The sequence below is a fragment of the Drosophila rhopaloa genome, unplaced genomic scaffold (genome assembly GCF_018152115.1).
Source record: "Drosophila rhopaloa isolate 14029-0021.01 unplaced genomic scaffold, ASM1815211v1 contig_191, whole genome shotgun sequence".
NCBI classification, from domain to species: domain Eukaryota; kingdom Metazoa; phylum Arthropoda; class Insecta; order Diptera; family Drosophilidae; genus Drosophila; species Drosophila rhopaloa.
Window position 1 is genome coordinate 229,530 of NW_025335074.1, and position 12,562 is coordinate 242,091.

Genomic DNA, 12,562 nt, shown 5'->3' on the forward strand with positions numbered 1-12,562 from the left:
ATCGGTCAGTGCGTTTTTGGGTGCTCCCAATCCGCCAGAATTCGGAATCCTGAATACGGAATCTTGAATCCGGACCCCGGGAAACATTCATTCAACGACATTCCCTATATAAACAATGGGGACGATGCAAGTAACCGCTTTACTTTTCATTCGAATGCCTTTTGCCATTGCTATTAAATTGCGTATTTAAAAAGTTTGAATTAAATCATTTTTATGGATATGTAAGGGAGTTTGGGGAAATGATCTGGATAACGGTACTTTGCAGCCTGACGACACTATTATTCATGGGTATAATATATCATATATATCACAAGTATGAAAAGATGTAACTAAGTAATTACTGTTTGGGAGAAGTATTTCCGGTATTGTGTAATTCTCAGACTTAATTCTTAGAAAAAACAAAGTGCCTTAGAGTTAAGTGTTTTATTTATTTACGAAATTTTTGGATTCAATAAATTTGCCTCTGTTTTTCATAAATTATGGCTGTCCACAAGGCTCCGAACTGCCTTATACAATTACTGCTGCTGGTGTGGAAAAACTTTTCAATGCTTCTCGGTCGCAAATGCTATATGATAAGCCTATTGGTTTTCTTTGCCATTCTGCCTCTATTACTAATGTCACTTAGGCTTATACCTCCATTAAGAAGCAAACCACAAATTAATGAACCTATACCGACTATTCGACTCCTTTCCACTATGCCGTAAGTCCCTTTAAATTCACTTCGTCTTAAGATGAGATAAGGATTCTAATTTTTTCTTAATTAGGCTAAACATTTATTTCGCTCCCAAGACTCAGTTACTTGAGTCTCTCGTAAAAGAAATAAACGGTAGCAAAATCACAGCCTTTGAAAATTCGCAAGAGCTTCAAAAGGCCCTAATTGATTTCTCTGATGAAAAAAGTAAAGTGATTGGAATTGAGTTTGCCGAGAGCTGGACTGATTGGCCAGATATATTTTCGTTCGTTCTCCGTACTCCCGAGCGAGATACTAATGATAAGTTTTCAATGTCGGGATCTACTTCATATTATGGAAACGGCTTTCTAGCCGTACAGTTGGCATTGAGCAAAGCACACATTAATCACAAGTGCAAGGAGCTGGAGTGTCCGAAGGAAATTAAGTTTCCGGAGTTTAGAGACATTCCCTCCCCGCCCATTTTTCAGTCTGACTACACAGGGAGTTTGCACGGCTTAGGCAAAATTTATATCACAGTCTTAATATATTTCGTGGTCATAAGTTTGACAAAGGTATAAACAAACAAAGCACCGAAAGTTTTTGCTATACTCTCCTCATTTTTATCGATATTTCCCTTTTCTTCGTTGCAGTCCATTGTCGAAGAAAAGGAGCTTCAGCTCAAGGAAACGTTGAACTTACTGGGTGTAGGCTCCGGCTTGCAGTGGCTGGCCTGGTACGTCCAAACCTTCATTATTGTCTTTATAGGATCGGCGATAATAACGTTATGCTGGAAAGTCATCCTGCCACAATCCGAGATATCCTTTCTGCCGTTCAGCCCCTGGTCACTAGTTCTGTTCGTTCTGGTCATTCTCGGCCACTGTTGTATCTGCTTCAGCTTCCTGATGAGTAGCCTGATCTCCACGACTCGTCGCGTCTCCCTAATTAGTATACTCTCGGTGTTCGCCACACAATATCCCGAGGTGATACTGTATTCCGTTGGATGTTCGGTGGGACTGAACGCATTCATCAGCCTCTTCCTGTTGTCCGGCTTGGCTTTGTTATCATACGGCGTCTGCAATTGGGACTTCTACGGTGTGGGCCTGCAGTGGGATAATCTGTTCGACATCGCGTGGCCAGGCGACACGATCAGCGTTGGCCACATCCTGCTGATCATGCTGTTAGCCAGTTTTGTGTCCCTACTTATCTGTCTGTACATGGAGCAAATCCGGCCAGGTACTTACGGAGTACCCCGTCCCTGGCATTTCCCCTGCTCCTGCTGCCCCACCGAAAACCTGCTGCCCTACAAGCGGCTATTCTACAGGTGTCTCGGGATAAATAGGGCTGCTCCGGATGTGGAACGACCCGAAGTCGATCTGATTGAGGCAGATCCTGAGGGCAAAACAGCCGGCGTTCGGATAATAGGCCTCAGCAAGACCTTTGGCAAAATGGAGGCTGTGAAGCACATCAGCTTCGATATGTTCGAAGACCAGATTACGGTGCTGATGGGGCACAATGGAGCCGGCAAGACCACGCTGATCAGCATGCTGGCTGGATTCATTCCTCCCACTTCGGGCACGGCTCTGGTAAATGGCTATGATATCCAAAAGGAGCGCCGGCAGGCCCGGAGATGCATAGGCCTGTGTCCGCAGCAGAACGTCCTTTTAAGCACCTTAGCTCGGCCAGTCACATTTGGTTCTTTAGCCGGCTCCGAGGACTCAGAGGTGCGGAGGTCAAGGCCGAGGTGGACAAGTGCCTGGAGCAGCTCAACCTGAAGGGGAAGAAGAAAGCGGCAGCCCGGAATCTATCCGGCGGAGCCCAGCGGCGGCTGAGTGTGGCATGTGCCCTTTGCGGGGGCGTCAAGGTACTGTAATCATTACGGTTAATTAATTTATTATGTTCTTCAATTGACATTTAATGAATGTAACTTTGATGACATCAATAGTTTTAACAAATTACTTGAGGACCCAATTGTATAGAAAGACGGAATTTACTCCATAGGCAACATTTCTGTTTGCTATCTTGTTTTCCAATAATACAGCATACTCAACCAAATATAAATTCAGCGGTCTTCAGTTTGACTGTACTTGCACCTAAATGTTAATACTTGATCTCCTATTCAGTCTATTTTCCTGCAAGAAAAATCACATGTTAAATCTACCACTACCCTTTGACAATCATTATCCCTAAATGATAAATATTGTGGATTATATACCCAGGTACTCATTTGCGACGAGCCTAGCACCGGATTGGATCCCAGTGCCCGGCGGGAACTGTGGAAACTAATCCTGGAGGCAAAGGAGGGTTGCACCATCCTGCTGACTACCCACCAGTTGGATGACGGGGAGGTCCTGGGCGATCGCATGGTCATCATCAGCGATGGGCAAGTGCGCTGCATTGGATCGCTGCCCTTCCTCAAGAAACTGGTGGACGCCAGTTGCCTGCTCACCTGCGAAACCAGAAAACGATGTGACGTGGACAAGCTCACTTCATTGATATCCCTTCATGTGGGCAGTATCACCCCTTTCAGCATCAAGGGTCGTGATGTTTGCTACAAGCTGCCTTTAAGTAAGTCAAATTCGTTTTCCTCTCTATTTCGGGACTTAGAGCTCAAGAAGAAGGAGTTGGGTATACGAGGATTTGGAATGAGCTCTGTGAGTCTGGAGGAGATTTTTATGAGTTTCGGTGCGGAGGACCTTGATTATCGAAAGTCTGGGGGTGCTGACAACAAAGATGATAGCTACGATGATGGTGAGGACCAAGATGAAAATGTGCAGAATTGTCGAAGCCAGTGGAGGGCGATGATGACCAAGAAGTGGCTGTCTTTATATGATAACAAGGTATTTATTAAACTTGGGTTTTAATACCCGTCCAGAGGGTATTTAAATTTCAGACAAAAGTTTGCAACGCAGTGAGAGACATATTTCCGACCGTATATATATTATCTGTTGATCGATAACAGGCGAATCATTCTAGCCATGTCTGTCTGTCTGCCCGTCCATCCGTCAGTTCGTTTCCACGCAAAGCAATCCCTCAGTTTTTTTTTACAAAAAGTCTTCATTCTGTTGCAAGAATTATGAAAGCCAGTACAGGCAAGATAGCTTACCATATCATATAGCTCCCATAGGAACAATGGGGAAAAAGGGAAATAAAATAACTTCGTTTTTTCTTAATATCTATCTATATACTCCGAGATAAAGTCATTTTTCACGATTTAAATAATTTAACAACATGCATGCCGTTGAAATGGTTTAACAGTAAAAATTATCTTACTTACCAAGCTGTCTTTTCAAAATACTTAAAAATGTGAAGACAACAAACTATATTTATATTGGTTTTTAAATTTTATTTCGTTGTAAAACTGCAAATGTTGTTTGTTCTAAAAATATCTTAAAATTATCGATTAAACAGGTATAATTGGGCATACTTATTTTTCCTCCATACTTTAACTAGGTTTACTTCCTGCTGCTTATGTTGATTCCCATTGTCTACTATCTGTCTACGCTGATAAGTGCTACGGATCCGCACAGTTTGGCCAGGGTGAGCATGAATGTCGAAAGGTACGGGGACTACGGGGTCACTATTTTGGTGTCAGATTCGGGAAAATCTGGAGAAATGCGCCCTGCTTACTATACCATTTCGAGGATGGCCGGGAAGGACGTAGAACTGAAGGTAATAAGGGATCCTGTGGAAGGCTACGTGAAGAGCGCCTTGACGACCCCTGAGGGAAGACGTGAGATTATGTTCATGCCGATGGCTGTCGAACTGGAAAACCCTCTAGTCGGGTGGGTGGGCCCCAGACACTTCGTTCATTCGGCACCTATGACCCTCAACCTGGTCTACAATGTCATGGCCCACGAGCTCCTCGGACCCAAAATCAGACTTAAGGTAACAAGCGCTCCATATAAGGAGGGGAGGAAGGCCAATAGCTTGGATGTCGACGGCAAAGCAATGAGGTACCAATTCTACATCGTATTCTATGTGTGTGTAGCAATGATCCTGTTCGCGAACTCGATTATCCAAGAGAGGGACTCGCATATGAAGATGCAGCAGGAGGTGTCCGGACTGAGCATGGTCACTTATTGGCTGAGTCACCTGGTGTTCGACATGCTGGTCTATTTAATATTGGCGCTGGCTCTGTTGCTTGCAATCTACACTTATGCCCCCTGGTACAGCCTGCTGACAGTCCTCCTTTTCATGGGACTGACGGGCCTTATATTTGCTTACTTTTTGACGTTGGTTCTTTCGTCCTCACTTCTAGCCGTTTCCTTAATCATACTCTTTGGTAATGTCCTAAATCCGAGTGGATTGTATTTGGCTGGGCAGCACTATACCAAATTTGAATTGTAGCTATTTTTTAACCCTGTAATTTTAAGTGAAAACTTTTTCTTATTCTTCATTTATTTACAAACAATTATTTAATTAGTAAAAATAGCCATAGTTTCAGAACTATATTGTGTCCAATCAAATATATCCTTTTGGACAGACTTAACCTTTGCATTTCTATAATTAACTTTCCTCTTTTAGCTTACTTAGCATCTATCATTATCACAATTGTTGGATTACTGGCGCTGTTATTTGATTTAGAAAATATGGTTATATTTATAATATATGTTGCGTTCCTACATCCTATATTATCTGGATACTTTAGCATAGGAAAATGCTTCCAATACTTCTCTTTATGCAGCTCAGAAATGCCAGGATCTGAAGAGCTTCCCGTGAGAAATGATGCGCCAACCCCAGTGCTAACTCAATTCCGCGATGTGTGTGCGAAAGTGAGTTTTGAAAATGGTTAATGTGTACAGTAACTTTAATTTATAGTGGCAGATCTGATGCTGTATCCTGAGATGCTTTGCATGATCGCCGGGGCTATCATTTTTTGGATAATAATGATGTTCCATGAGTACGGAAGTTGTATATGGTATAAACTCAATGGCTGTTGCACACCCAAACCAACGGGTTCGATTGAGGATCCCAAAGTGGCTAAGGAGGCAGAAAAAATAAAAAATTTGGATACAGAAAAGAGAGAAAGCCGGGCATTAGTCGTAGATGAGGTGTCCAAACAATACTGCTGCGGCCCGCTAGCAGTGAATAATATTTCCTTCACTCTTAAACCGTAAGAAACTTATTACCTCGTGGAGTCTTAAGTAATAAATTTCTGTATACTTTTTATGGTTGACTCTAATTGATACCGGCAGTCAAAACTGATCATCTTAATTGATCTCCAATTAAAAAATTTGTCTCTTAAAAGCTGTGTGTCACCCTAAACTCGGTGAAAGCTGGGACCTTTTAAACAAATTTTGTTCTGAAACACAATTTTGAACTATTCAACTAAATAATATACATTTTTTATTTATTTCATATATTATGTATTGCATTTTATATTGCATTATAGCTTCGATGTTTTTAAAAATAATTCTAAATATTTTGTTACCATTGCAGGGGTATTATAATTCAGTCAAAAGCATGCAACGCAGTGAAGGAGACTTTTCTGACCTTATAAAGTATATATATTCTTAATGAACATCACCAGGAGAGTCGATCTAGCCATGACCGTCCCTCATTCCGACTCTCCGTCCGTCCGTCCCTTTCTACGCAAACTAGACCCTCAGTTTTAAAGCTATATGCTTAAAACTTTCCCAAAAGTTGTCTTTCTATTGCAGGTAGTATATAAGTCGGAACGAATATATCATATAGCTCTCATAGGAACAATCAGAAAAAAAAAATTTTTTAAGTATAACGTTGTTGCTTTTACTTTTTTTTGTTCTTGGGGATTTGGTAATTTTTAAAAACTATTGAATTAAATTAAAAATTAAATTAAAATTGAACATCTATATCAAAAGGCTCCTATAGAAAAATAAAAAAATTGAAAATAAAATTAAAACAAAAATTTATTTTGCTGTTTTTCTATTTATCAAAATATTCCTTTGAGGTGTAGTAATAATTTACTATATCAGAATTACGAATTATCATATAGCTGCAATAAAAACGATGGCAAAATTGGACCACAAAATCGATATAGCTTCATTGTTTTTGTAATTTAGGCATTGAAATCGAAATGTAGTCGTTTTGTAATAACTGCAAGGGTATATAAACTTCGGATTGCCGGAGCCTGCTTTATTTCTTGTTATACCCTTGCAGAGGGTATTATAATTTTGGTCAAAAGTGTGCAACGCAGTGAAGGAGACGTCTCCGACCCTATAAAGTAAATATATTCTTGATCAGGATCACCTCCTGAGTTGATATAGCCATGTCCGTCTGTCCGTCTGTCCGTCTGTCTGTTTCTACGCAAACTAGTCTCTCAGTTTTAAAGCTATCGAATTGAAACTTTGCACACACCCTTCTTTCCTTTGCACGCAGTATATAAGTCGGAACGGCCGGGATCGGCCGACTATATCCTATAGCTGCCATATAACTGATTGATCGGAAATGCCATAACTTTCGTGTTTGTAAAGTTAGGAAGTTGAGATTTTCTATGGGTTTTATATTTGGCCAATCAATCCGACTCACCAAATTTCATATGGATCGGCCGACTATATCCTATAGCTGCCATATAACTGATTGATCGGAAATGCCATAACTTTCGTGTTTGTAAAGTTAGGAAGTTGAGATTTTCTATGGGTTTTATATTTGGCCAATCAATCCGACCTACCAAATTTCATAAGGATCGGCCGACTATATCCTATAGCTGCCATATAACTGATTGATCGGAAATGCCATAACTTTCGTGTTTGTAAAGTTAGGAAGTTGGGATTTTCTATGGGTTTTATATTTGGCCAATCAATCCGACCTACCAAATTTCATAAGGATCGGCCGACTATATCCTATAGCTGCCATATAACTGATTGATCGGAAATGCCATAACTTTCGTGTTTGTAAAGTTAGGAAGTTGGGATTTTTTATGAGTATTAAGAATGCATTATATGAATAATTTTGGAGAATATAATTTACAGAGTATTCTGCAAGGGTATATCAACTTCGGCTCCGCCCGAAGTTAGCTTTCCTTTCTTGTTTTTAAATCTTTTCAGTTTTATTAAAAGAACGACTTTATTAATCTGCCCAAAGTAAAGATACGTAATTGATATTTTTCAGCCACTTCTGTTTAGGACTGCTTGGACCCAATGGAGCCGGAAAGACAAGTACATTCAAAATGATCGTCGGCGAGCAATCGATAGACAGAGGAAATATATATATTGCAGGATATAGCATGAAAAAAAAACGCAGAAAGGCGATGAAGGAACTTGGTTACTGTCCTCAGTTTGATTCGTTCTTTGAATTTTTTACTGGTCGTCAGATGGTCAAGTTTTTCCTGCAGTTACGTGGCACTGAAAGCAAGAAGCTGAAGGTGCGATCTGAGCAACTGGCGGATCAGTTCGGATTCAGAAAGCACCTGGATGAAAAAGTAGGGTGTCTGAAATATGATGGATTTTAAGATCCATCCATATACAATAAATCTTTTAATTTTTATATTCATCCCCAGATTAAGTACTACAGTGGCGGTACAAAACGAAAAATCAACGCGGCAGATGCGTGTGGAGCGAAATCTCTTATTTGTCTGGATGAGCCCAGTGCAGGAGTGGATCCTGCCTCGCGACGTCACGTTTGGAACATTATCGACGAGACGGCCAGCAAAGGGAAAGCAGTACTTCTGACCTCCCACAACATGGACGAGATAAATGCCCTCTGCTCGAAGAGCGTTATCCTGGTAAACGGTAGCATTTACGCCATGGGATCGAATCAGCACGTTAAAAGCAAAATTGTCAATAGACTGGCACTCAAGTTGGTTGTAAATGTTAAGACGGATGAGTAAGTTCTAAGCCAGTCACCTCCATTTCGAGTAACCTTTGACCGTCTTTTCCAGTATGAATAGAGTGCTTCTTAAGATTGAGGATGAGCTAACAGAGACCTTTCCCAACGCAAGTCTAAAGTAAGTATGCGTCCGAGATACATCAAAAATTAAGTGGACGTAAACTTACCTGCATATATCAGAGATTTTAACTACCGCGACTTGGAAAAGAACTGTTCAATATTGCTCTATTCACTAACGAAAATTCAACTTGAACAGAAACACTTTATGTCTAAAACATCAGATGAAAATAACTATATCATAGAAAAATATTTAATCCTTTTGTGATATAGAAGGTTAGAACAACCAAACAAAAGATACATTTTTCCTTTATTTTTCTAGAGAAAAGTACGAGTTTAGTGGAAGGCTAACTTTTCAAATTCCCGAAGAGGGCAGCAGCTGGTCAAAGATTTTTGATTTCGTCGAAAGTAATCGTGGTTCCTGGCAGTTGGCCGACTACTCCATATCACAGCCATCCTTTGAGGATGTATTCGAAGAGATTGCCGAAGAGGGAAAACGAAAGAGGAGGATGTAGAGATTTTAAAATATCCGGAAAAAAAAAAATTTAAAATTTTGAAATGCGTGAAATACATTTGAAAAATAAGTTTTGTTCCTTGTTTACTCGGAAAACTTAATCGTACCGATAACAAAAAATGATTTGATTGGTTGTGTTCTTTGTGGGGATATCCCAATGTGGACAAATGTTTATAGCAAGCTCGATAGAAAAATAGCGGCAGTTAGGAAAACAGATCACACTTGTGGGAGTGACTTTTCGAACTCATTCAGAATGACCTTTTACATTGATATTGCATAGTATGAAGTTCCGACCAGCAATTTTTTTTTCGATTTCTACTCGATATTTGGACTATTAACACCAACACTTGCAAACAGCTATACCTTTTTATACAATTTTTAGAGCATGGAGAGCTTGTACATTTGTAACGTTAATTTCGTTTGTTAATTTCAATGACCCATGGTAATTTTTGTACTTCCGTGTCCTGTAAGCAACCCCCTTTTTAGGGATAGGTCGGAAAGAGTGCCCCAGCTAGTAACTTATGATGTGGAAGAATTCTATTAAGTTTCGTCCTTGCTGACCCGTAGTCATTTGACCCTTCCAGCAAAGGCTACAAAGGTAACTTCGAGGTACGTCTCTTTTTCTTCCTGCTTAAACTTATTCCCATCTAGGTAGAAGCTTCGCGAACGGCCAAGACGAAGAGCAAACTTCCAGTAATGCAAGAATGACACACTGCCCTTTTTGAGTTACTCGACAAAAGCGGCATTAGCTTGTAGACCAGTCCTTCCTGCCAAACTAGTAAGCAGTTGAACATAGGTCCGAAAGAAATTAATTTACGGATTTCAGAGACATTCCCTCCCCTCCCATATTTTCGACATACTACACAAATTATTTGCACTTGATAAGACAATTTTGTATTAAAATATTAATATATCCCAGCTCCATTATTGTGTTATCACTCGTTTTCACTTATCCAGCGTTTTTCCAATTCTCCGTTACAGTATATTGTCCAGGAAAAGGAGCTCCAGCTCAAGGAGACATTGCACTTACTGGGAGTAGGCTCCGGCTTGCAGTGGCTGACCTGGTACGTCCAATCGTTCATTATTCTCCTCATATGATCGACGGTTTTAACGCTATGCTGGAAAGTCGTGCTTCCGAATTCGGAGATATCCTTCTTGCCATTCACCCACTGGTCACTAGTTCTGTTCGTTTTGCTCGTGCTCGGCCACTGTTGGATCTGCTTCAGCTTCCTGATGAGTAGCCTGCTCTCCACAACGAGCCTACTTCCTCTGATCACTGTCCTTTCTGTGCTTGCCACACAATTTCCCTATTCCTTTTTGCACTCGGTTGGTTGTCCGCTGGGCCTGAACGCTTTCATCAGTCTTTTCCTATTGTCTGGTTACACCTTGTTGGTCGACGGCGTCTGCAATTGGGATTTCTATGGTGTGGGCCTGCAGTGGGATAATCTGTTCGAGATCGCGTGGCCAGGCGACACTATCAGCGTTGGCCATATCCTGCTGATCATGCTTTTGGCCAGTTTTGTGTCCCTGCTTATCTGTCTGTACATGGAGCAAATCCGGCCAGGTACTTACGGAGTACCCCGTCCCTGGCATTTCCCCTGCTCCTGCTGCTGCCCCACCGAAAACCTGCTGCCCTACAAGCGGCTCTTCTACAGGTGTCTCGGGATAAATAGGGCTGCTCCGGATGTGGAACGACCCGAAGTCGAACTGATTGAGGCAGATCCTGAGGGCAAATCAGCCGGCGTTCAGATAATAGGCCTCAGCAAGACCTTTGGCAAAATGGAGGCTGTGAAGAACATCAGTTTCGATATGTTCGAGGACCAGGTTACTGTGCTGATGGGGCACAATGGAGCCGGCAAGACCACGCTGATCAGCATGCTGGCTGGATTCATTCCTCCCACTTCGGGCACGGCTCTGGTAAATGGCTATGATATCCAGAGGGAGCCCCGGCAGGCCCGGAGTTGCATAGGCCTGTGTCCGCAGCAGAACGTCCTCTTTAAGCACCTCAGCTCGGTCAGCCACATTTGGCTCTTAAGCCGGCTCCGAGGACTCACAGGTGCGGAGGTCAAGGCCGAGGTGGACAAGTACCTGGAGCAGCTCAACCTGAAGGGGAAGAAGAAAGCGGCAGCCCGGAATCTATCCGGCGGAAACCCACCGGCGGCTGAATGTGGTTTGTGCCTTTTGCGGGGGCGTCAAGGTAGTCTTAAATAATTTTATTAAACAGAGCCAAAAATATTCAAATTGTAACAATTAATTTTTAAAATATTTTTCGTTCCTACGTGACCAGCTTAAGCGTGTGACAGTTAAGTAATGTAACGTTGATGACTTAAAAAGTCTTTATTGTTAAAATGTTGATAACTTGTTAAGAAATAACTTGAGGACTAAATTTAATAGATTACCGCATGCTAAAATACTAAACTGATGACATTAGCTAGAAGAATACAAAAACTCTTGTTGCGCCAAAAACTTAATTTGTAAATAGTTACTGTAGTTATTAGTTATTTCTTAAGGTATTTAAGTATTTAATTATACCCGTTACTCGTAGAGTAAAAGGGTATTCGTGCAAAAGTATGTAACAGGTAGAAGGAAGGGTTTCCGACCCTATAAAGTATATATATTCTTGTTCAGGATTTCTAGCCGAGTCGATCTAGCCATGTCCGTCTGTCCGTCTCTCCGTCTGTCTGTCCGTATGAACGCCGAGATCTCGGAAACTATAAAAGCTAGAAGATTGGCATTTTGCATGTAGATTTTAGGAGTTCCTACGCAGCGCAAGTTTGTTTCAAAATGGTGCCACGCCCCCTCTGACGCCCACAAGCCACAAGCTGTGGCCACAGTTTTTATGCTATTATGAAAAATTTAATTGATATGTATTTGTTTCGTCAATACCTATCGATTTGCCTAATAAAAGTTTGCCACGCCCACTCTAACGCCCAAAAACCCATTAAACCCAAACAGTGCGCAATACAATAGCGCCACCTAACGGATGATTTTGGAACAGCTGGCCAAGGTGCTAATTCGAGCGGCGAAAAACATACAAGAAGGCAAATTTATATTAAGTTGTTTAGCTGAGTAACGGGTATCTAATAGTGGAGGCACTCGACTATAGCGTTCTCTCTTGTTTTATTTTTGGTTTCGGGAAATTTTATTATTTTTACAACAGCAATAACTCGGTTTTTGTGCGAAAATCGAGATTTTTCAAGTGCCTCAAAAATCGGAAAATAAAAACTAGTCAGCGTTACCTGGGAAAATTTGCCCTTTAAATAATGCAATTTGATTATTTCAATTCAGAGTATTTTGTAATTAGTTGCGATGTACACCGCAAACCACCTTTTTTTTGGATGTGCCAAAACAAAAACAAAAACTTTACTGAGTCTATCGTATCGCCAACAAAAATTCATAAAAAATTAACTATCACTGAAAGCATTACCAAATCTTGATGTTAATACAGTGATTCAATGGTGGTGGGAACTGTGGAAACTAATCGTGAATGTTTATACCCTTGCAGAGGATATTAT

General features: G+C 41.1%; 1 protein-coding gene and 1 pseudogene across 1 annotated transcript; both read left to right on the forward strand.

Moving 5' to 3' along the window:
• Positions 1 to 411: 411 nt before the first annotated feature.
• On the forward strand, positions 412 to 9,117 carry LOC108041510 (annotated as a pseudogene).
• A 1,033-nt stretch (positions 9,118 to 10,150) lies between these two features.
• Positions 10,151 to 11,317, forward strand: LOC123037668 (phospholipid-transporting ATPase ABCA3-like). Its single transcript, XM_044459328.1, has one exon. The coding sequence runs from the start codon at positions 10,281 to 10,283 to the stop codon at positions 11,256 to 11,258; it is 978 nt and encodes a 325-aa protein (XP_044315263.1). The 5' UTR covers positions 10,151 to 10,280; the 3' UTR covers positions 11,259 to 11,317.
• Positions 11,318 to 12,562: the final 1,245 nt, after the last annotated feature.

Bases quoted from the DNA above. Each gene is read 5' to 3' on its own strand.
- LOC123037668 (XM_044459328.1), top strand. From the start codon at position 10,281: ATGAGTAGCCTGCTCTCCACAACGAGCCTACTTCCTCTGATCACTGTC.